This window comes from Lepidochelys kempii, chromosome 1 (assembly GCF_965140285.1).
Source record: "Lepidochelys kempii isolate rLepKem1 chromosome 1, rLepKem1.hap1, whole genome shotgun sequence".
Taxonomy (NCBI): domain Eukaryota; kingdom Metazoa; phylum Chordata; order Testudines; family Cheloniidae; genus Lepidochelys; species Lepidochelys kempii.
Window position 1 is genome coordinate 179,085,491 of NC_136380.1, and position 26,367 is coordinate 179,111,857.

The following is a 26,367-nucleotide window of genomic DNA, read 5'->3' on the forward strand; positions in this document are numbered from 1 at the left end:
TTCACACTCAGGAGTATGAGAGGGATGAAGAGGCTCCTTGTGCTGCTCTGCATCCTGCACATAAACAGAGCAGCTGGCAATATTTGAAGTGTGTTCTAAAGGATCCTTTGGGAGAGACCCTTTGGAAATGTAAAATACTGTGAGTCCAATCATAAAACGCCTAAGGGACACCAGTTATTTTCAAAGTGGGGAGATTTTGCATGCCATGCGTTTTAAGTGTGTCACTTCCTTTATTGACCCATGCTTATCATTCCTAAATTCAGCTGCCTTGTTTCCATCCTCCTCCTCCATTCTATCTTCATCACCTCCCATCTCCACATCATCATTTCTCTTTCACTCATTTCCCCTCCACTCCTCTCACCAGCCCTTCCTCCTCTTCCTATGCTCCCCTTCCCCCTGGTCAATTCACACTATGTTGCTCCATTCTCCGTTGCCTTCAATTGCTCACCTCTGGCAACATTTCCCCTGGTCTTGGTCTTCCATGTATCTTCTCCCTTACCACCAACTGTAGCCCTCTCTGACAACTCTCTGGCATCACAATCTTCTCCATGTCCCTTCTTTCCCCATTTTATCTCCCCTCTCCTCTTTCTGTTCTGTCTGGGATGCCTGCTCCTTCTGAACATAGATCACTGCCATCGACAAACTTTTAGCTCCTGCTGCCTTCATCTCCTTGCACTCATTGAAACCTGGATAATATCTCACTCTGTCACTCTCCTTCATAGCTACTTCTCCTTCCCACACACATTCTGCTCCCACTCATCCCTAAAGGACCATAGGGGAGGCATTGGACTTTTCCTCTCCTGCCTCTGTCACTTCCTCTATCACCCCTCCCTTCCCATTCATTTTTAAAAGTGTGATGAGATGGACTGAAAAGGATGTTGAGGACATGCCAGTGCTATACCCTGGTGCTCACCACAGCAAAGCACAGTTGTCTCTAGATGTAAGGCACAACAGTGAGCTCTCTAAAGTGCAGATGGTATGGAAGTATCAGTATTGGTCCAGGGGAGGCTTGAGGACAAGGTTGGAACATAACTAGCTCCTGCACCATAAAGGGCCCGATTGTTGCCCCTCAGGTTTTATTGACATCAGAGCTTAAACAAATATGTGTGATTGTAATCCTTTCCTTCTTACAGCTGATGGAGGTCATACATGGAGATACTTTCTTTTCTGTCTCTCTCTCTCTCTTTTTTTTTTTTTTTTGGTATTTACTAATTGTGTATATACTAATTAATGAATGTCCTCTGGCATGAAAATGCATTTACATAATGCTATCTTTTCCCTTTGATATTATTCATCCATTCTTTGAGAAATCTCCCTCAATTTTACATCATGTTTTTTCTTACATTGTAGCTCCCCCGCAGTTTGTGATAAGACCACGAGATCAGATTGTAGCCCAGGGTCGAACAGTGACCTTTCCCTGTGAAACTAAAGGAAATCCCCAGCCTGCTGTTTTCTGGCAAAAGGAAGGCAGCCAGGTGAGTCTAAACCCTTCATCTGAACGCTTACCTCTTTTTTGAAATTGCACATTATTCAATATTTTTAAGTCACTTAATTAACTTACTGTCTTTCACATGCTCTATGCGCCTTATAAAGAGATCTTGTCTGCTTCATTACACTCCATAAATATCCTTTAATAATGTTGTTGTTGTTGCACATTTATATTGTGAAGCGCCTAGAGGCCAACCAGGGTGGGTCCCATTGTGCTAAGTGTTGTACAGACATACAGAAAATCCCAGTCTGTATCCCTAAAAAGTTTTCAGTCTGAAACACAAGACAACAGGTGGATAGGATAAATATGGTATGGAGTGAAGGAGACAGGGTAACAAAAATAAGAGGATGTACACAATTCTTATCCAATCAGGGGCAGTAATTACAACAGGGCACCTGTGTTGTCATAATCAGGTAGTTATAGATCTGACTGCCTGATTTGCACTGACATGTGCCACAGTGCATGCAAATGCAGGTTTTGAGCATGCAGCTGTTTGCCTCCATAAAACTGGCATGCACAATTTCTGAGGCTCATTTTGGAAAAATTTCCCCTGGGTATTTAGTGTCATTTTAATGACTGAGTTTCTGACACACCTTGGGCCAATACTGAGTTCCTTAGCTTTAGATTTGAATGTGATGCTGTCACAGATAAATCTTTGTGTAATTTTTCAATGTTGTTGCTTTGCCAAGACTAGTTATTTCAGAAGACAGGCTGTCTCACTGTTTGGATGGTTTTCCTTATGGTGGATAAAGTTTTGATGTTGCAAACCATGGCCCAGATTCTCTCCTGCACATGCGCGCTGCTAAGGGCAGGAGATGAGAGCATCAGGGAGCTGATTATTGTTACATCCATGTGAGATACATTGGACTGGTGGATTTCTCTGCTGCCCATTTGTGGATAGTTGCTTGTCCTTTGTGGGACCTGAACTGTACAAATGGCCTAGATCTAAATAGAGACTGTAGCCCCGGATGTTAATATAATTTTTCTCCCGGAGCCAACTGGATATATTTTCATATTTAACCCTTCTGACAGGTGGTTAATGGCAGTTAGAAGGGTCAGATTCAGTATGTCGAGAGTCGTCTTGGAGAATATTAAAATTGACTTTAGCCCCCACCTTGAATTCTTGGGAAAATAAATAAATCCTCTTTCAGTAGCCCTAAGCAGACAGAACTTCATCACCACCACCACCCCCAAGCACTCAGGTTATGTCTACACTTATGGCAGCATGTACAGTACATACACTGCACTCCCACCTAGCACAGGCATAAATAGCAGCGTAGATGGCAAGGCATGGCTTAGGCAAGTAAAGACAGGCCAGAACCCTAGGGTATGTACCCTGCGCAGTTCTCTTCACACCCAAGCAGTGCCTCCCCTATCTACACTGTCCTGCTGCCTACCCAAATCCTTCCCACCAGTCTCAGTGAATTCCCAGTAGCCTTTGGCAAGAGTTCTCTGATCATATCACTCCCCCCACAACAAAACTCACTCTTGGTTTGGGTCACTGAATATTAGTAGCCCAGCGTTCTCTGCAGATCTGTTTCTGGGCCTGTTGAAGCTGCTTGTCTACTCACACCGTGAGCTGCCACCACCTCAGGTCTCTGCTGAGGAGTCTGCTCTGCACCATCTAATTGTGCCTTTATAACAAGAATGCGAGTTAAGAATGGAGAAAGTCTGCATCCTGTATAAAAGCTCATCTTCTTATGTTAGAATGTGGGCTGGTGTGGCTGTGCGTGAAGGTATCCATAGACACCTTTATTACTGCACATATTCTTTGAGGCCCCAGTCGTGCAATCGGAAGATCTACATGAGTGGAGCCTCGGATCTGTGCAAAGGTGCACCCACACGGAGCCACAAGGAAATTAATGGAGCGCTGCACGGAGTACAGCGGTCCAATTACAGGATCAAGACCAGAGTCAATATCCTGTGTTCTCTGGGTTGTGCAGCTACAGGAGTACATGCTTGTGCAATTGTTAAGTTGTTTACATTGATTCTTCACTCCATTTTATTCATCTGATTATGCAACGTGTGTAAGGAGGTTCCAATCCAACCATCAAATATGTGGTTCTGATTCTTGCAAAGTGCAGTATTGTGGGCCACACTAAGAAGCAAATTGTTCCAGGAGGAAAATATAATAGCATTTTGAAATTAAACAAGGAAGTGCTGATGTGCTAGCAAACATTTCAAAAACCCTTCTTGTAGAGGGTTTTAATAACATGGTAATGTTTATGTAAAGTGGGCTTATAGTGTCACGCTTGAATCTAATAAAGTGGACATCCATCATGTTGTAATAAAGAGAAGAGCTTCTAATTAAAGTAGGGCATCATTTGCAGGATTAAAGTCATTTAGTGTAATTGAAAAGTGTTAATACTCTATTTTATCCTCTTCCATTGGTATCACTTCAAGGGTAAAAACATTTTAAGGTGAAAATGTGTCTTCTGTCTTTAATTGAATGTTATTACCTACTGATTGTACCATGTTGAAGCTGTTTAATTACAAACCTGGAAAATTAATTACAATATTGAGAACCAGATCCCACAGGGTTAGAATGTTCTTTTTTGGCAAATAAAGGCAACATAAAAATTGATATCTTCATATTTATAATCAAACCTTGAAACATAGCTCAATGTGATTCATTATACCCACATGTTGTTCTTAATTGAGCAACAATGAAGCCACACAGGTTAACCAGATTAATATTACCATCCTAATATAAACTTTCCAGGCTTAAGTAAGACATTGTTCCATTAAATAGCAGAGTCTCCACTTACTGTATTTTATCATCGAAATGAAGAGTACAATACTTTGGCCACACCTAAGGTTAACATGCTGAGCATGGGACCACAGTATCTCTGAGTGTTTACTCCTTGTCATTTGGCCTTGCAGTGCTTTCTTTGCCTCCGAGGGAATGTCTACACTGCATTTAAAATCCTGCATCTGACCCATGCCAGCTGACTCAGACTCCCATGGCTCAGGCTAAGAAGCTGTTTAATTGTGGTGTAGTCGTTCAGGTTTGGCCTGCAGCCCAAGATCTGGGATTCATCCACCTTGCAGGTTCCTAGAGCCTGGGCTCCAGCCCAAGCCAAGATGTGTACGCTGCAATTAAAGGACCTCTTAACCTGGGCCTGAGTCAGCTGGGTACAGACGGGCCAGGCACAGGGTTTTAATTGCAGTGTAGATATACCCTTCTTCAAGAAACTATATTCCTTGCAATGCTGCTGTTAGTGTTTATTGTAATATTGTGTAGAGCTCGTCAAGCTAGCCCATTCCAGGGAATTCTTTATCCTGGACCTGTTCCTCCATCCTGTTTCACTAAGCACAGCCAGCTGGAAGGGCGGGGAACAGTTCCTTCTGGAACTATCCTTGTGCCAACTTGTGCATCAGCAGCTGGTCCTTTGTACTTGGTAGCCTTTCCCCCCAACGCTTGGCAGCAGCAGTCCAATGAAATGCAGCAGCTTAAGGCAATGAATTTACTCTTACTAGTCACTAGTTCCTAAACGCTTTGGGCAAAATTAATCCCTGGTGTAACTCCATTACAATCAATGGACATAAAGCCATTGAAGTCAGTGGAGTTATGCCAGGGCTGATTGTGGCACAGCATGTCACCATTAGGCCTGATTGAGCAAATAGTTTAATTGAATCCACTTACTTTATTTTAAATTATTTTAAATTTACTCTCTGGTCAATTTACGGCCATTTATAATCCATGGGGTCTGACCCTGAAGGGGGCTGAGCCTCATCAATTCCCACTGAAGTGTAGAATTCACTGGGGCCTGAGGCCCCTCAGGATCTGGCCCATGCTGAAGAATCAAAGAAGGCCACATAATCAGAAATTAATGTTTTGAATGCAACAGTGAACATGATTATAAACCCCAATTTGTACTTAGTAGGGATTAGGGGCCTGATCCTGCACTACCTTTACCTTGTGTTCCCATCTACAAATCCGCAGGTGGGTGATGAGTGGCTGCAAAACTGTACCACATCAAAATTCTCACTTTTCTCACACAAGTGGGCTTTTATGCTCATTCTTCATTCAGCGCTTGCCTACACTACAGATCCTTGACCAGTATAGCTTTTCCACTACAGCCCCTAATGTAGACACAGCATAAAGCGGCAGAAAGTGTTCTCCTGGCATTGTTACACGACCTCCCTGAATGACATTAGCTAAGCCGACAGAAGCACTTTTCTGTTGACACAGTTGCATCTACACTGCCAGCAAAGCCATGTCAGGTAGGAGGTGCAATTTTTTCCAAAACTACTCAGGATTAGCCTAACTTTGCTCCTATGGAAGTCAATGGTAAAACTCCCATTGGCTCCATTTGGAACAGTTTTAGTCAACACTCAATGATTTTAAAAATCCCATCCTGCATATTTAGACATTCTGCTTTGTACCAGTAGGCAAACTTTGAAATCTTAACTGAACTTTTTCAAACTCCCATTATTAGAAAGCCAAACAAAACTATCTTACCCTAAAATAAGACTTCTCAAACTATGGAGCAGGCCAACCAAAGGAAGCATGGAATGTGTCAAGGGGAGGTACGAGCTCTGGCTATCAGTCCCAGGTGGCTGGGGCTTGTGCAAAAGGGTCATGCACATCCAGGAGGTGGGGAGATAGGATTCGGGGGACAGCCGGAGTCCCACCGCCCCAGGGGTGACAGCTGGACCACGAGCATTGGCTGGCTTGGGCTCTCCTTCCCCCTGCACATCCCTCACCTGGTAGCAGTGGGACTCCAGCTATCAGCGCCGGGGTGGCAGCAGCAACACAGAAGTAAGGGTGGCAATGGGGTGCTAAGTCTTCTGTGAGAAGTGATATTGAAAAATCGTATTGCCACCCTCATTTCTGAGCTGCTGCCAGCACAGCACTACCTATACAGCTGAGTGCCCAGCCAGCAGCCACTGGTTTCTGCTCTCCCTTCAGAGCCTGGCTGCAGTATATATACTTGTGAGGGGCAGGGGGAGAACATGAACAACTATAGACACAAAGAAGGGGCACACAATCATATAAGTAGAGACCCACTGTCCTAGAGTAAAAAGAAAAGGAGTACTTGTGGCACCTTAGAGACTAACCAATTTATTAGAGCATAAGCTTTCGTGAGCTACAGCTCACTTCATCAGATGCATATCGTGGAAACTGCAGCAGACTTTATATATACACAGAGAATATGAACCAATACCTCCTCCCACCCCACTGTCCGGCTGGTAATAGCTTATCTAAAGTGATCATCAGGTGGGCCATTTCCAGCACAAATCCAGGTTTTCTCACCCTCCACCCCCCCACACAAATTCACTCTCCTGCTGGTGATAGCCCATCCAAAGTGACAACTCTTTACACAATGTGCATGACAATCAAGTTGGGCTATTTCCTGCACAAATCCAGGTTTTCTCACATTCCCCCCACCCCCATACACACACAAACTCACTCTCCTGCTGGTAATAGCTCATCCAAACTGACCACTCAGTTTGGATGAGCTATTACCAGCAGGAGAGTGAGTTTGTGTGTGTATGGGGGTGGGGGGAATGTGAGAAAACCTGGATTTGTGCAGGAAATAGCCCAACTTGATTGTCATGCACATTGTGTAAAGAGTTGTCACTTTGGATGGGCTATCACCAGCAGGAGAGTGAATTTGTGTGGGGGGGTGGAGGGTGAGAAAACCTGGATTTGTGCTGGAAATGGCCCACCTGATGATCACTTTAGATAAGCTATTACCAGCCGGACAGTGGGGTGGGAGGAGGTATTGGTTCATATTCTCTGTGTATATATAAAGTCTGCTGCAGTTTCCACGATATGCATCTGATGAAGTGAGCTGTAGCTCACGAAAGCTTATGCTCTAATAAATTGGTTAGTCTCTAAGGTGCCACAAGTACTCCTTTTCTTTTTGCGAATACAGACTAACACGGCTGTTACTCTGAAACCTGTCCTAGAGTAATGATCAGTAGCTTACGGTAGTGTCTTTGCAGTGTTTGGTATGTCACTGGTGTTAACAATTGTAATATTTTTATAGGGATTGGTTCAGTGCTTGTTTTATTTAAACTGGTTCATAAATCCATAAATCATGGTTCCATAACTCTTATGGAATTAGTTAATTCAGGCAGTTTTCCTCCTTTAAGTACCAACATCTCATCATAACTCCTAAACCCTCTCCCTTACTCCCCTTTTCCATCCTCCCTGCCACTAACTTGCCTTTCCCCGAGTGCTGTCTCTCACTCTTCTCAACCCTTCTTTCCTCGCATCAAAGCCACTGTCAAATGTTATCACTTTTCCCTCTAAAATTTGCCCCCAGCTGCTAAAGCCCTTGCTCCTGCCTTGATTATCTTTTTGCACTGATTACTGAATCTCCTCCATTCTATTTTCCCCAGTTCTCATCTCTCCCCCTCCAGTCCATTAAAAGGGTATCAGCTAAAATAACCCACCCCCAATCTAAATGTGCCACCCCTCCTCAAAACTATCATCTCCTTGCCAATTTTCACATCAAATTTATACTCGTCCTCACCTTCAAGGTTCCACACTGTCTGCTTCTTGTCTACGTCTCAGTTTTAATTTCCTTCTACTCCTCCTTTCACCTCCCATGCTCTGCCAACCCCTCTTTCTTTATGATCCATTTGTATCCTCCTGCCACTTCTGCTTCAATGCCTTGTTCATGCTTCCCCCTTTGCCAGGAACAGTACTCATTGCCAAACAATCTCACTCTGCTCTTTCAGATCACTATTCATAATTCATTCCTTTTAGTTAGCTTTCTAATGTGCACTCTAGTGTTAGCTCCTCCTGATGTAACACCCAGCTATGTATGTTGTTAAAATAAAGTTCAGAGTTATCAAGGTACATGTGAAACAAATTCAGAACTAATGAGATACATATGAAACAAACAAATCACCCGCATGTATTTGCTGAAATCTTCCTCCACACCTCAACCGCTACCGGCAACACAATTGTCTGTCATCATTTCTCAGTGGTGCTGTGTCTAATTTAAACTGCAAGCTTCTCCATGCAGGGAACACTGGCTTATTATGTGTCTGTAAAGCTCTATGCACACCTATGATACTATATACATAGTTGTGTTTTTTTATTTGTGTTTATACATAATCCTTGTAAAGAAAATTACTGTGCCCTCGACTGAGGGAAAAGCAATGTTCTTGTATTTTGCGCTGATGTGGCTTGAATTGTCTCTACAGAATCTACTCTTTCCAAACCAGCCTCTCCAACCCAACAGTAGGTATTCCGTATCACCAACAGGCGACCTCACTATTACCAACATTCAACGATCTGATGCAGGCTACTACATCTGTCAGGCGCTGACAGTTGCTGGGAGCATTTTAGCAAAGGCTCAACTGGAAGTTACTGATGGTGAGAAATCAGGATTTCTGTTGGGGTTTTTTTTGTTTGTTTGTTTGTTTTAACCAATAGCACTGAAGAATTAAAATATAATTTGTAAATATAGACATGTCAGATCATGTAATTCATATCGGCAAACATATAGGCTTCTACTAATTATGAATAATGCAAAAAGGACCTCGGTGCAGAGTCTTCTACATGAACACAAAAACATGGAATACAAGTTTGCATATTATATGAAATTTTGTACCTCTTTAAAACAATCAGTGAAAAGGGAGGGCTACACCAGCTCAGAATATAATTTGTTTTAAAGGACACTGTTCAATATAGTGGAACTGAAATCTAAGATGCCCGTATTCTAATCCAGAATGCGCAATGGATGGTTTTGTGGTAAAGCACTGAATAGCAACTCAGGAAAACTCAGTTCAATTCCCAGCTCCACAGCAGACTTCTTGTGTTACCTTAGGGAAGTCACTTTGGGACGTGTCGTCATCTCATGAAAACTGGAATAACTCCATTTAAATCTATGGAGCTGTGTCTGTGCACATCAACTGAGGACCCTGGCCCTTAGTCTCTCTGTGTCTCAAATCCCCATTTGTAAAGCGGGGCCCGTAATACTTCCTTACCCTCACAGGAGTGTTTTAAGGATAATTAATGTTTCTGATGCGCTCAGATACGGCAATGATGGGAATCAGACAGATTGACAAATACTACAACACAGTGTGATTTGTCACTAGTCATTTCAACATTTTCTTTTAGGAAAATACCTTAAATGCATTCTTTACTACGTATATCTCCTTTCATTTGCACCCATGAATCCTGTTAACATCAGTATGAGTTCTGTTCATGGATCTAGGGCAGAATAGTGCCTTTATATTACTAAAGAAAATGGAGCTGAAATTCCTATTTGCCTAGCAGGTCATCTCATTCCCAGGCCTTATTATTCCCTATTGTAACTGACTCATTAAATATCTCCTGACAGACTTCGACGAATTTTTGCCCTTAAAACTGTTGTTACATGCACAGATCCACTATTACAGCTCCCTCAGAGACCTGCCTACATCATGAAAGTTTGAAAAGATGTCTAATTCTGAATAATCTGGCTTTTCACAAAAGCATATTCATCGCAAGTGACAGGTAGAGAGGTTCAGAAACACGCTATAGAGATTTGAGCATGAATTTGATGCCTTTTTTTCCCTGTTGTTTTCCAAAAGCTGTCTGTATTTTTATGACAAGGAAAGATAATTTCTTCCTTATCCTTACATCTTTACAAGCATGCACTGCATTTCCTTAAAGTAGTTTCTAGGAGATTAAAGCCTAACCTTTGCTCTGTGACCTCCTTAAGTCTTCCCTTTCTCTTACTCTCTATGACAAAATGATGCATTTTCATACAATTCAAATTTACATGTAGATTAAAAGGTCATTTAAAATTAATGGAAAGGCAGTATTTTTTAATATCCGTCCACGGCGCTGTCTGATTCAATGCCATGGCTGTGATTGGAATAAATAGAACATACAAACACTGGCTGATAGGACATTGAGCTGTTAATGGTTGCACCTGCTGTTGTTGCAGAGATTTACTGCAACAGGGGCCGAAAGGAGCAAGTCAGGTTCAAGGATATCAGTGATGAGAAATTCTTCCTTTAGACTGACAAGGCCTTTGGTCCTTCTTAATCTTTATTTATTTCTCTGTATGAAAAAAGAAATCATAACTGACCTCTTCTGCATCTGCATCAGCTTATGCAGCCAGTCAACAGAAAAAGCTCATTAAGGTGTCCATGGCAAAAAGCAAACTCAGGTTGAACTAATTACATTCAAAGGTACTTAGCATTCTACATTCCTTAAGAAAGCATTCAATGGTGCCTGTGTGACTAAAGGAATGAAAAACCTGCATTCTTCAAATATCTCCCAGAACCTGAAAGTCAGGACACTCACTGTAATATACTACAAGATTATTTTATAGAAATATGAATTCATTATGGTATTGAGGGGTGGATGAAGGTCATGAGGAATGTACAAAAAGAGTATTTTGCAATTGTGATTGTATAAATAAAGGTACCACTGTATCATAGATAATTTTTGACATTGCCTTTTATTAGGGAATTAAGCATAAATATCTAAATATTCTTTCTCAGCTCATGCTGAGTATAGGTTATAGAAGTTAATGTTTTTTATCAGTAGAGAAATTTAATTTCGGGGTTTAAAAATATATTAAAATATAAACATTTCAAATATTAGCCATATATTAAAGCATTAGCTTTCCAGTTTTTGGCTGGTGATTTCAGTTTTACTTCATAGCCCAGAATTTTTCTGTTTGGTTAATGATTTAATAATAGTGGCAAGGCATCATTTTCATTTTGAACACATTTTTGTTTGATCCCAGAGTAATTTGGATTCAATTGAAATTCCAATACAGAATGAAAACATATGTCATGTGCAGAAAAACAAGTGCTTAATTATACCATATATAGCAGTGTTTCAATTGTTACATTTTTGCACTTAGACGTCTTCACTGGAAATATTTTTAACTCAAGTGTTCCTATGAGAAAAGATTACTTGCTGTGATGAAATGTGCTGAGTTGAGTGATAATTTTGCTGATTATGGACTGTGCTAAGAGCCTTCAATATATTTGAAATTCAAATCTTGTACTGTCTTGAAAGATCGTCACATAAATCCAGTGTCTAACTCACATCTGGAAAAGTAACATCATTTTTAAAAAAATGAGACAGTCTCTGCAATCTTTCAAAAGCAAAGGTAAGCATGCAGCTCACAGTCTTATAACAGCAGGTCATGCAAATAAACAAAGAGCTTCCATTTACCTGTGTCTCTGTGTGACATAGACAGAATAATTCACAATTAGTCATTTATTCCATAAATTTAGTCTCTTTTTTGTGCACAGAATATTCAGAAGTAAATCTCAATTTCCTCTAATCAATTAATTATTTATATTTATTGATTGATCTTTTTGGCCACTGTGCATGTTTTTTAACTCTATGGATTAGTCACAAATAGTTCTCTGTGAGTATCCAGCTCTCTCTACTTGAAATTCAAGTTGTATTGCTTAGTTGTGACTGGTCAGATAAGGCATATGATATTGTTTCCATCACTAGATTACATGCGTATGTGAATGTTTGTAGATCCTAATTTTAAATTCCATTTCCATGAATGCGTGCACATATGACTTTGAAGTTCACTTTCTGTAAATATGCATTCCAGTATAGCTCAATCGCACATGTTTGTAGAAAATGAACACAAAAGGGTTTGTGCTTGGACAAAACAAATTCACCTAAAAATTAGAGCAACCATTCATTGACTTTTTACAGTATTTATCCATCTTTGAGATAGATAGACCCTCACACATATACAAACATCTCTCCAAAGCTCTGCTCAAGTGTCAGTTCCTGATTCACTGAAAAACCTATATCATAGGAATCTTGTTTATATATTTAAATAACTGACAAAAACAGGATAATTTCAAAACATTTTACAGAAGATTTACAAGTCATAGAAGTGAAGACAATACAGTTGTTCATAGATCACTGGAAATCCTAAGTGTTCATTTAACCTTTAGCCTTAGTGTCATGGAAACCTGTAGTAGTCTTTCACCCATAACACCCTTGAAAATGAAGATTCCTTCTGGCCAGGAGACTTTCAATTACTTTATTGATCAAACCCATTTAAAAGATTATGAGCTACTCATTTGGGCAGTAAAAAAACTAATTAGATGCCAAAGAGCAATATCTAAAAAACAATAGGCTTTTAAAATACCTATATTGCTACCCATAAAACAAGGCAATGAGTTGCTACAAATAACTAAAGATGTATAGTTCTCAACCTAAGCAATTATATGTTTTCATTCTTTCAATCTATACCTACTCACCTAGAAAACTGAAAACTCATGGCTCTGCATTAAATGCAAATGAAAACTTATGTGGCCTAGTTGTCACCTGAATATATTTTTGCTGTAGGTATAGTACTTAGATGGGCCATACACATGTTTCTATAATTACAGCATAAAATTGAGATTGAGTTTTTATTTCTTAAAATGACAGGGCATACTCTCTCTTCAACAGTTGTGTGTAACTGTGCTTAACCCTAAAGAGATGTAAACATGTGCTCTGAGGTGAAAATACATCCCCATGTGTCTTTCTTGTGTCCTACTGGTTCCTGTGTTATAGCTGAATTCAGTGTATGGTATTTCAGAATTTCCAAGGCAGTTTTCATTTCCTGTGACAAATGTTCTAAATTAGCTTTCGATGCACATTTTAAATGTTCAGTTACAATAAATTTGTTGAAATCACAACCCAAAGTATTATTACAGCAAGTAGAGTCATCAGCCTTATTTCCCAGATTAAGAGAAGGTTTTAGGGTTGTTGCGATGTTACAGTTCCAAAAACAAACATTTTGAATAAAAAAACAAATGCTTACATCAGCCCTCCTCTTTCCTATATATTAAACAGTATACCGAAAGTACTTTGGAGCCTTGACAATGCTGTGACCTCATGTCTTGAACAGTTCAACACAATGCAAGCCCACATTTCTTTAAGACACACTTCAATTTATTGTGGTTTCATTCAGAGGCATGTATGGTATGCTAAGTACATTGGGTCAGATCCTCAGCTGGAGTAAACTGATGTAACTCAATTGGCATCAGTGGAGCTATGCAAACCTACACTAGCTCAGGAGCTAATCCTGTTTATCAGAATATTTTCATTCAGATGCCAAACATACTGCTCAGAGTTTTAAAGTTATAACAGTATGGAAGCTAAACATCTGAGAACTGTTTCTCAATTCTGTTAGATGGGTGTTATGATGGTATAACTCCATTGACATTAATGAAGAATCCAGCCCCTTGTTTATCTTACTCTCTCTCTCGATAAACAAGTCTTACAGAAACAACAAAGCTATGTTTTTATCCTTCACAGATGCCACAGGGAATAGGTTGAACATCAGAATTATTTATGAAAAAATTTTCTTGTAAGAAAAGTTAACATGATCATTTACCTCATCTTCACGATATCCCACTGGTAGCAGAATAAGGCTCAGGTGCAGCTAGGCACTCACTTGTTAAGAACATTTTATGACTTATTTCAAGCATGCAAATGTAAAATATTAGGAGAATAATAACAGAGTTCATGGTTTCAAAAGGTGATGACTTGATTTGGTAGCTTGATTAAATCTGAACTGTTCCTCACTGAAGAGCATGATGCAATCAGGTAGATCAGTTAGGGAAAGATTTTGTGGTGTTCGATGTTATTTCCTAATGATGAACATTTGCACATTGAACATGAATGGGAAACGTGATCAAATGCACATGTTTAACTAACAGTTATGGTTGGTTGACAACTGTCTTAGCTTTCATCAGCCTTTCTAAGGCCCTGATTCAGGAGACCATCTGTTTTCAGGAAAGTGTTTAACCATATGCTTAACTTTGACACCCATGAGATTGAAACACCTGTTTAAACTTAAGCATGTGCTCAAGGCTGCTGGAACAATTTGTGTAGTGGGGGTGCTGAGAGCCATTGAATCAAAATGTAAACCCTGTATTACGATGGAAACCACTTTAAGCCAAGAGGTGCTGCCACCATAGGCGCCATCTTTCTGAGTTGCCAGGGTGTGCTCGACCCCCTGCTCCACCCCAGGCCCTGCCCTCACCCTGCCTCACCTCTGCTCTGCCCTGCCCCACCTCTGCCCGCCCTCACTCCAACCCCTCTCTCGAGCGCCCCCACCCTCACTCTGCGCCCAACCCCCCAGTGCCTCCTGCCCGCAGCCAAATAGATGATTGCGGCAGGTGGGAGGCACTGGGAGGGAGGGAGAGGAACTGATAGGGGGAGGTTGCCAGTGAGTGCTGAGCACCCACTAGTTCTTTCCATGGGTGTTCCAGCCCCGGAGCACCCATGCAGTCGACACCTATGGCTGCCACACCCCCAGCAGCTCTAGTTCCAGCACCTATGCATGTGCTTTCCTGAACCAGGGTCTTAACTTTTAGCTAACCTTAAGTAATGTCTACAGTTCAATAAAAAAACACCCACGGCTGGCCAGTGACTCATGCTTGCAGTACTCAGGCTGCAGGGCTATAAAATAGCAGTGTAGATGTTTGGGCTCTGGAACCCTTCTCCCTCGCTGTGTCCCAGAACTCAGGCTCGAGCCTGAATGTCTATGCTGCAATTTACATCTGCGTCAGCTGGGGGTGTTTTATTTCAGTGTAGACATATCCTTACTCAAATAAGTGTGATAACCTTTCTGTGTTTGTTTATAGCAAACTCACATCTAGGTACCATTTCACTGTAACTAAGCACAACCCTTTTAAATATGCCAAGAAAACATCTCAGTTGTGGGTGCATGAATGCATAATGGGCATTGCAGAAATTAGCGTTTTCAACCTCCCTGGATATCATATACAATTTTCTTAAAATCTATATTCTGTTATGCCAGATACTAACTGTTAAACATGACAGATATTAACTGTTAAAAGGTAGAGAGGTTCAGTAATTGTTGTGTTGTCATTTAGTTTTGACAGATAGACCTCCACCCATCATTCTCCAAGGTCCAGCCAATCAGACGTTGGCAGTAGATGGGACAGCTTTGCTGAAGTGTAAGGCCACTGGCGACCCACTTCCTGTTATTAGCTGGTTAAAGGAAGGATTCACCTTCCTGGGCAGAGATCCTAGAACAACAATACAGGAGCAGGGGACTTTGCAGATTAAAAGTCTACGGGTGAGTACTAATATAAATGAATCTTTGTTCCGACTGGATCGTTACTGAGCTGGTGAGGAGCCCCCATCAAACAGTTAGACATCCTTATCTTCAAAGTTGACATGTGCCCCTCCATTTAGAATAATGTCTTTCACCAGCAAGCTTCACTGAGCAAAATTCTCTGCCAGAGAAATAAAAAAGGGGGATATGATTTAACATTGCTGTAGCCTTGTGGTTCCCAAACTTGTTCCACTGCTGGTGCAGGGAAAGCCCCTGGCGGGCCGGGCCAGTTTGTTTGTCTGCCGCAGCTGCAGATTCGGCTGATCGCGGCTCCCGGTGGCCGCAGTTCGCTGCTCCAGGCCAGTGGGAGCTGCTGGAAGTGGTGCAGCGGCCAGTCCGTCCCTCAGCCTGCACCGCTTCCAGCAGCTCCCATTGGCCTGGAGCAGCGAACCGCAGCCACTGGGAGCCACGATTGGCCGAACCTGCAGATGCGGCAGGTAAACAAACCTGCCCAGCCCGGCAGGGGCTTTCCCTGCACAAGCGGTGGAGCAAGTTTGGGAACCACTGCTGTAGAGGGTTCAGGTAATACATTAGGATTCAGACAAAATGCATTAGAACATAGTACCTAGCAGTAGGGGCTGGTCAAGCTTCACTCCATGCAGGAGATGGAAGGGGGACTGGTCACCATCTCCATCTCATTTGATCCTGAGGCTGGATGCCAATTCATTCAAAGTTGCAAGTTGGAGCAGCCTCATTTGTTCCAGCTGATAATTGTCTCCCAGGAGACTGCAGCCAGGCTTTGGCCACTACCTCCCTTACCAAATCCATTGCACCAGGGCCTGGGAGAGGGAGGTACCCTGCAGCTGGCTATGCTGGTTCTGTCCTATGTGTGCTGGTGTTTCCCCAGCTGCTTGGTTAGGGCAGTATTGCATCCCTCTTTGGCATAAGGCATGGAACACTGTCTGGCCAGTGTTGTTTTGAGGTATCTGAAAATCAGATGCCCTGAATTTCAGGAGGGTGGAATTCAGATAGGGAGAAGAGACAAAATGAAAAGTTGTCAATGTGAAATTTGATCTGAAATGAAATTCTGGTCCCTTAATCGCCTGTGGTCAAGCATTTTAAATGACTTTTTAACTAAAATAAAATAAAAACACCATATATTTGAAGTATGTTTTTTTTCAAAGGGATTTAGAATTAAATTTATAGGACATTTTCTTATATAATTGAGTCCATTCCTGTAGCCATGCTTGTGACCCTTACACATGCTGATTGTCACACTGAAGTCATTGGCACTCCTTGCTTAAGTAAAGCAGGACTGTGTTCAAAATCTGCTGGTCCCAGCAGGTACTGTGTGCTCCAACCCGTCCCTTCCTCACTCGGGGAATGACCTCTGTGGGAAGCGACAGGAGCCAGGTGGCATGGGGTTATCCTCAGTTGCTCATTTAAAGTAGCTTTCTGGCTGCTTTATGCTGCGGTGCAGATCAGGGATAGAGGACTGATTCTTTAATATATTTATACTCTCACAGAGTGGTTGCCACTCAAAAGACAAAATTTACCAACAATTTATCACATTGATATCTGACATAACACTAGTATGTCTTCTTTAGAGTACAAACAAAATCTGCAGTATCTCAGCTGCCACAGTGCTGTACCTTGTCGGTAAATATTATCTTGCGAATGGCAAACGTTGTGTAGATGGATGTATTTATGTATAATATATGAAGTATAGAGATACTCATAAAAATATCCAAATATATATTACATATGGTGCAGAAAGGTAAAAATAGTTATATTATACATTAATTGTTTAAAAATAATTTCAGGAAATATTTAATTTCATCAGCACTAATGCTTGTACTTAGTTTTATCAGGAAAAAAAAAGAGAATCTGCAGAACTATAAAGAACAAGAAATGAGCAGCAGTTTAGTTTTCTGCCAACATTTCATCAGTGATCATAAATGAATTGTTAACTTCCTTGGAACAAAATGGAATTTATTAAAAAAAATTATGCTAGCTTTCCTTGAGTAAACAATTTATCCTCCCTCTCTGGGCTAAAGGCGGGTTTGGGCCATGAAGGTTAATGCATTTTTACTGTAGAGCTGGATTAAACAGTGCGGTTGAATAGTCAAGATCCACCAGTAGTGTTAGAAAGCAGCAATTAGAGGTGGGAGCTTGGTGATTTCAAACAAACTTTCAGAGCATTGATGATGGGCTTCTGTGGAGTGTCCATGAGGCAGAAGCTCATGGGATCCCTGCCTCCATGCGGTTATGCAAACAGTAAAATACTTGTTGAATCGTGCCAGCACATTAATGTCTTTGTTAGAGGTACATGATCTGTAAAGGAGAAAGGAAATACTGGCAAGGGAAAGGAAAATCTGGCATTAAGTGTGACTTTAAAAGACATGGAGCTTTTATTGATCCTTGAGTGGCTCATTCTTTAATACCCATTTTCCTTTAAGGCTCAGAAAGATACTCCTTAACCCTTCTCAATGCAGTAACACCAGGAAGAAAGACTCAACACCATATATTGGTTTATATTAGGGCTGTCAATTAATTGCTGTTAACTCACATGATTAACTAAAAAAAAATTATTGTGATTAAAAAAATTAATTGTGATTAATCACAGTTTTAATCGCGCAGTTGAACAATAGAATCCTAATTGAAATTTATTAAACATTTTTGGATGTTTTTCTACATTTTCAAATATATTGACTTCAATTACAGCACGGAATACAAAGTATACAGTGCTCACTTTATATTATTTTTTCTTACAAATGTTTGCACTGTAAAAATGATAAATAGTATTTTTCAATTCACCTCATACAAGTGCTGTAGTGCAATCTCTTTGTTGTGAAAGTGCAACTTACAAATGTAGATTTTTTTTGTTACATAACTGCACTCAAAAACAAGAGTGTAAAACTTTAGAGCCTATAAGTCCACTGAGTCCTACTTCTTCTTCAGCCAACCACTAAGGCAAACAAGTTTGTTTACATTTATGGGAAATAATACTGCCCGCTTCTTATTTACAATGTCACTTGAAAGTGAGATCAGGTGTTTGCCTGGAACTTTTGTAGCCAGCGTTGCAAGGTATTTACGTGCCAACTATGATAAACATTCATATGCCCCTTCATGCTTCGGCCACCATTCCAGAGGACATGTTTCCATGCTGATAATGCTCGTTAAAAAATAATGTGTTAATTAAATTTGTGACTGAACTCCTTGGGGGAGAATTGTATGTCTCCTGGTCTGTTTTACCCCCATTCTGCCATATATTTCATATTATAGTAATCTCGGATGATGACCCAGTACATGTTCGATTTATGAACACTTTCACTTCAGATTTGACAAAACACAAAGAAGGTACCAATGTGCGATTTCTAAAAATAGATACAGCACTCGACCCAAGGTTTAAGAATCTGAAGTGCCTTCCAAAATCTGAGAGGGACGACATGTGGACCATGCTTTCAGATGTCTTAAAAGAGCAACACTCCAATACGGAAACTATAGAACCTGAAGCACCAAAAAAGAAAATCAATCTTCTGCTGGTGGCATCTGAGTCATGATGATGAAAATGAACATGTGCTGGTCCACACTGTTTTGGATCATTATCGAGCAGAACCCATCATCAGCATGGACGCATGTCATCTGGAATGGTGGTTGAAGCATGAAGGGACATATGAATCTTTAGGGCATTTGGCACGTAAATATCTTGTGATGCTGGCTACAACAGTGCCATGCGAATGCCTGTTCTCACTTTCAGGTGACACTGTAAACAAAAAGTTGAAAGCATTTCCCCTGCAAATGTAAACAAACTTGTTTGTCTGAGCAATTAGCTGAATAAGAAGTAGGACTGAATGGACGTGTAGGCTCTAAAGTTTTATATTGTTTTATTTTTGAGCGCAGTTTTTTTGGTACATAATTCTACATTTATAAGTTCAACTTTCATGATAAAGAGATTGCACTACAATACTTGTAATGTGGGTATTGAAAAATACTATTTCTTTTGGTTTTTTACAGTGCAAATATTTGTAATCAAAAATAAATATAAAGTGAGCACAGTACACTTTGTCTTCTGTGTTGTAGTTGAAATCAATATATTTGAAAATGTAGGAAACATCCAAAATATTTAAATAAATGGTATTCTATTATTGTTTAACAGCGCGATTAATTGTGATTATTTTTTAATCGTGTGATTAATCACAGTTAATTTTTAATTGCTTGACAGCCCTAGTTTAAATGGGAAGCTGCAACTTTTATGAATTAATGTAAACTGGAAAGTTTAAGTCTTCCATTAAGGCTACCACAGCAACAAAGAGTCCAGTGGAGGTCCAAACTGAAGTCCTTTAGACAGGACCAATCTCAGGCTACAATTAGCTCCCCTTCACCATAACAAACCAATAGGGATTTTAGCATCTTACCAAAATAATTGTCACTGCCCTTATTGCATACAAGGGTTAAATGTATATGTCAAGGTAGCTCATTGCAGTTCATCTAATGGATATGGTCCTTCTTAGCTCAATGCTGACATTTACTCTGGAGCCCCTACACCACCTTGCCCATGCTCCGTAGCAACCACACTGGACCCCAGGCCAAACCTTGAATGTGAATCAACACAATTCCCCTATGTGCCAAATATCCCGGTTGCTATGAGGAAGTGAAAAAAAATTCCATATCCAGGTCAACGGTGACAGGAAAATTCCTTCTCTGCTCCAAAAAAGCCGCTTACTTATTATTCATAGCATGCCCAGATACCCAGTGTTAACCAGGGAAAGGAGGGCAAGTGCTTAATGATGATCATAATCCATCCATGTATTCAGATTTTCAGATGTCTCCCTTCATGTCCTTAAAAGCAGCCAGTTGGCCGCAGCCATTGGGAGTGGGTGTCTAATCCACAAGCTATGTAGAGGTTAGGTTTTGGTCTTTCTGCCAGTGGCATGATCTGTCCTCCCATATGGAACACCTATCTCCCATTCAATTAAGCCCCCTTCCCCACACTACTGAGATGGTATGGGATGTTGAAAAACAATGAATTGCCATTGACTGTCTGATTTCTCTCCATTTTTGGTTTTAATAGCAAAAAAGATTAAAAGGCAAACAATATTGTCATGCTGATATGAAATTCACTAGGTACACATAATCTGTTCATAGTCTGCATAGCTGGTAGTTGATTTCATGGCCTGGAAGAAGTGGAATACCCCAAGTATTCTTTATATATAGTATTTGCCTTCTAAGTATACTCACAGTGTCCAGTGCCATACTCCACTTTGCAACAGCGATGCACAAATGCAGTTAAGAAACTTTGCCTTAAAAAAGAGTTTCCACTACCACATAATGAGGAGGTATTCCCAACCAACAGCTCATAAAACACATTGTAAAACAGTACAGCAGAGAATGCTCTACCACTCCCCTTCCAGCTGATAAGGCTATCTCCAGTCAAGTGCTGTTGTCTTTCCCTAGCAACCAGTTCACATTTTGAATATTTCAGCCTTTATCAGAGAGCCTTTCTGACTGAAGGCAGCTGCATCTTCTTAAAATTCAGGCCTTGCTTATACAAATCTACTAAATAGTTACATCACTAATTACCTGTTGTGCCCTGTCCATAACAATAGTATACTGCAGCGATAATGTGTCAGAAGCAGAAAGTGCCAACATGATTCAAACACGATAAACTTCAAAATCAATTAAAATATGTATCAGCAGATATTGTAAAGCGCATCTTGCTGATTTGCCTCAACAGCCATCTGGAAAATCAAGCACGTTGATTTCAGTTCCAATTTATTATAGTACAGAGCACGCACATGCTATTCCCTTACAGTCCAATAAACCATTTTGAATTTAGTCCTATATCCATTTAGATGTTCCAATGCAGTCTTCCCCCAGTGAATATAATTCTTCTCTCATATCATCAGGGTCAGCACTCTCCCAACTCCATTTCCATCTCTAGGCTAACATGCTTTACACACACCAGGTTTGGGGCTTCTCAGTAGACTCCACACTGTTGGCCAACTGCGGTATTCCATTGATCTCTGTAGATTTCCCCAGACCAAACATCAGGTCTCATTCACAGCATCCCTTAGCCTTCAAAGTGAGAAATAACAAAACATCAGGGGAAATCAGTTAATGTGGCAGAAAAAAAATAAATAAAAAGAAGAGGGGGGAAATAACTCTAATAGTGTCAATGTGACCACAAACAATTTCCCCAGATAAACTCTGCATATCTGAATCATTTATGTGACTATAATGCTTTTCATCCCCAAATACTTCTCAAACTCCAGACTACAGCTCCACTGAAATGCACATACAGCATCACTGAAACCCCTCTGGTGTGAAAGGCAGCTGCCAGCTCATCAAGAAGCTCACTCCACTCTGCATAAAAATGGAGAGGGAAGAGGGAAATTTGGCCTAGGCCACTGACCCAGCCTTACCCTTTAGAAAATGTTATGCATGAGGACTTTAATATCCATACTAACTAGACAGGACTGGTTTTAAAGTCTCATCTAAAAGACCCATACATGATAAACTGCATAGTAATACTTTCTCTACAACAGAGGAATAAAAGGAGGTGAGACAACCCTGCTGTGATTGGAAACTGTAAATCAAGACAGGGATTATGAAACTGAAGCTTAATCTCCTCTGAGAAGTAGAAATCTGTACCCATTTCACAATAATTTAGATACACTTTAAATTATAATTTCAGTCACATCTATAGTATATTATATTTTTACTGGAATTCACCTGGATCTTCCTTCATATATTAAAAAAAAATTGGTGACATGTTTTAAATTAACCATTCTGTAATACCTATACCCTGTACCACTGACATTAACTATATGAGAATTAGAATAATGGGTGGGGGGGGGGGGAAGCAAGTGAAACTATTAAGAGCAAGTAATCTTATTATAGTTCTCTAAAAGTAAGCCACCATTAAATGATTATTTGAGAAATGTCTGGTGTCCTTTAGTGATGTACAATGTCGGCTAAGTCCTTCTTATTTTACATCAAGAAATATTCAGAAAAAAAACTGAGAGGATTGTGCCACCTGATGTTAAAGATTTGTCAAAAATGCCCTTAACCATTTTTGTATGACTAGATATCTGACACTGGCACTTACACATGTGTGGCAACAAGTTCAAGTGGGGAGACATCTTGGAGTGCTGTGCTAGAGGTGACAGGTAGGTCATGTCAGAGGCTTGTTGTTCTCTTGGCTTGTGTTCACCGTATTATAGCAGATCTGTTTTAAAGGGAACCGGGATTGAGACTAATATAGATTTAGGTAGAAAGGCTGGATGTCTTCACAGCCTTAGATTTTGGTATTATTTGCTCTAAATCTCCATTGATCGTACAACCAGTTGTATTAGTATCAAGGTAAGTTAGAGAGCTAAATCTAGTCTAAACTGGAGTACAAACAAACTAACTGTTTCCATGCAGGAAGGTCCTTATGACCATGAAGAATCCCACTGAAGTCACTGGGGTGAAAAAGTGAAAAAGTCTACCTAACTGGAGATCCTTTTGTAGGATTGGGGGCTTTCTCATGCCTTACATTGACTGATGTGTTGACATTTTAGGTGAATCTATTCCAGTTATTAAAAAAAATAAATAAAATAGACTAGGCTGCCTGCCTCTTCTCCTCCTTTTTCTTTTATTGTTGTTGCTTTCTCTGGTTTGTTTTATGAGCAAACGTTTATCTAAAGACCTACAGCCAATCATCCAGTAACATAAGCCTCTAAATGTAAACCTGACTCTCTGTTGTTATTGTTAAGTTAGGTCAGTAAGAATTGGGGCCATTGTGCTGACTACTGTAATTTATTTTTTATAGTTTTTTTATCTTTCCTCTCCTTTTTTGAAATCAAATTGTGCAGTCAAGGATAAAAGTTAACTATTTTTTTTTATTTACCCCTTACAGAGTCTGGTGGAGCAACAATCAGTAAAAATTACGATTTGAATGACCTTCCTGGGCCACCATCCAAACCCCAGGTCACTGACGTTACTAAGAACAGTGTCACCTTGTCCTGGCAGCCAGGCACCCCTGGAAGCTTACCAGCTAGTGCATATATCATTGAAGCTTTTAGGTATGTGAAAATTTCCACTTTTAATCTCTTTCCTTTCTAATTTTGTTTTAACCCCAGTGTTAACTGTGCTTCTGATCTGATGGTACCTGTGTGGATATCTACACATTCAATTAACTCACTAAAGGCCTTATCTTTGATGGCATGAAGTTCATTCTTAATCTTCAAGAATTTCTCTTTATTATTAACCACCTATTTCTTAATAGAAAGTTTAGACAAGCACTAGGCTATTTCTTCAGGTCAGCAGAAGTATAGCTTGACTATGCATTCACTCATCTGTTACTTTTTTCTTAATCCTGATCATCACTGAGGGTTTCAAATGAGAATGTTGACATTGAAATTGGACTGCTTGAGAGGAGGTAGTTTAATTAGGGTTGGGCAAACCAGATTTAAAAAAAGTTAATAATAGTATTCACTAAACCTTGAACATGTTGGGATGTTTGGTCTTCTTAAAGGAGAACCTAAGAAAAAACAAACCACCCCTTTTGAAATTCCAGTATGTGTATACCATGTGGAATAAAATATATCATTTAAAAAAACAAACATCTGATCATTTAGAGCTTGATCCTGCAAGTCTGAAGTTGATCAGAGTTGAGGTGCTGAGCACCTCATAGATGCACACAGTATTTGCAAGCCACAATTCAGTAGGTTACTTAAATCAATGGGTTACTTGTGTGCTTCAAATTAGGGTCATGTTTAAGTACGTTCCTGAATCAGAGTCTTAAAGTGAAAGAAAAGGAGTAAATATATTTTGTCTTTTAGTTAGCATGGTAATCTATAAAATATGTACAGTAACAGCTTAAAAGGCCACAATGATGACTACTCATCCTTCTACATAAATATCTATGTGCCATTTCTAAAATATGCAAATAATTGTTTTCCGTAAAAATGGTAACTTCCAGTATGTCTTTTGATTCATATGAAAATAGTGACTACCTTTAATAAGCCCAAATGGAAAAGGTAGAAAAACTTTCTTATGAATAATATACAACCGACAGCTATGAAATGAAATTCTCTCTTTATCCTTAGCAAAGGTACCCATTTGACTTTACATAAGCTGCAATGACATCCCACCGATGACTCTAAAAATCACCATATATTCATAGGGAGCTATTTTTAACAATCACACTTGAGATTTTTACAGATGCAAGGTGCTATATTCTGTTTATAGGACAGTCCAATTGAAAACTTAAGCACAGGAAAATGTATTCATGCATTTTTCTTCTTTTACAGATGTGTTTTTGAAAGGGTCTATAGTAATTTTACATATGGATTTAATTCAAGGAGAACACATTCTTTTAGCAGGACAATTTATTGGCATAATTTACCCTGTAGTATAGAAAGTTATTCTTTTAACAGGTTTATTATTTTCAAATATTTGTTCAAGAGGGCCCCATTTATCATTCAAATTTACTTTTCCACTTTTCTATATCTGTTCCTTTTGCAGGTATTTATTTTAGTGGGCTATAATGTATTAGGAAAAGCTTTCACTTCAGCTGGGCTGAAATATTTTTATGGTACTATTGTTTTGTTTCATAATGTGGCCTACTCTCTTCATGAATTAACTAAAACCAGCAGAACAGCTTCATTTTTATTTTTTTTTATTGATCTTGCTATTTTTTTCTCCAGTGGTTAACCTTGGCAAGGAAATGAAACCCAACTTATTTTACAAATCCTTTCTCTCCCCAGTATGTAAAAGTTTGTTATAAAGAGGAAGGTGATGAATTGTTCTTAACCACTAAGGAAAGGACAAGAAGTAATGGGCCTAAATTGCAGCAATAGAGATTCAGACATTAGGATTCTAACTGTAAGGATCATTAAGCACTGGACCAAATTACCTAGGGAGATTGTAGAATCTCTGTCAGTGGAAGTTTTTAAGAGCAGGTTAGACAAACACCCGTCAGAGATGGTCTAGATAAACTTAGTCCTGCATCAGTGCAAGGAACTGTACTATCAGGGACCCTTCCAATGCTATATTTCTATGATTTCTTCTTGCTTTAATCTGTAGTCTTCAACCATGTTTCCATTGCAGTCAATCTGTGAGCAATAGCTGGCAAACAGTTGCTAATCATGTAAAGACAACACTCTACACTTTAAGAGGATTGCGACCCAATACAATCTACCTGTTTATGGTGAGAGCAATCAACTCACAAGGTCTGAGTGACCCCAGTCCTATGTCAGATCCTGTCCGCACACAAGGTAATGTCAATCATTAATTGTTCATGTGATCTTCAGCTGTATACAGGACTTCTCCTTGAATGACGTGATAATAGAAAGAAGGGTGGGAAATCTCTGAAAATTGGGCCAGTTTAGTTCAGCTGCTTTGAATCACTCTGGTAACTCAAAACACTGTAAACCCACCTCAACCAGTGGGGAGGTGATAAACCCCAGTTTAATTCCCTGCTGCACTACAGACATTTTGTATAATCTTAGACAAGTCACTTAAGGCCAGATTTGTAAAGGTTTTGAGGTGCCTAAAGATGCAGATAGATGTCTAGCAGAATTTTCAAAAGCACCTAGATGCCCAACTGACATTGGGTTCCACTAGATTCCTGTCTGCATCTTTTGGTGCCTTAATACCATAACAAATCTGGCCCTTAGTCTCTCTGTGCCTCAGTTCACCATCTGTAAAATGGGGATAGTAGCACTTCCCTTTCTCAGAGGGTTTTTGTGAGGATAAATATATTCAAGATCACGAGGCACTCAAACACTGTGTTAATGGGGGACATATAAGTATGATACAAAGATGGAAGCCCAGTTTACAGCTAATTTTCATCACCAGAGTGGC

The 26,367-nt window shown here is 40.0% G+C and overlaps 1 protein-coding gene across 11 annotated transcripts in view; it reads left to right on the forward strand.

The window, feature by feature from the left end:
* ROBO2 (roundabout guidance receptor 2) overlaps positions 1 to 26,367 on the forward strand; it is a 643,837-nt gene that overhangs the window by 499,813 nt on the left and 117,657 nt on the right. For all 11 annotated transcript variants that reach the window (XM_073303863.2, XM_073303872.2, XM_073303897.2 and 8 more), the window contains 6 exons: positions 1,351 to 1,475; positions 8,657 to 8,828; positions 15,329 to 15,534; positions 22,604 to 22,685; positions 23,417 to 23,582; positions 25,612 to 25,778. In XM_073303863.2, coding sequence (XP_073159964.1) covers positions 1,351 to 1,475; positions 8,657 to 8,828; positions 15,329 to 15,534; positions 22,604 to 22,685; positions 23,417 to 23,582; positions 25,612 to 25,778 — 918 coding nt within the window. The remainder of the gene's footprint in view (positions 1 to 1,350; positions 1,476 to 8,656; positions 8,829 to 15,328; positions 15,535 to 22,603; positions 22,686 to 23,416; positions 23,583 to 25,611; positions 25,779 to 26,367) is intronic.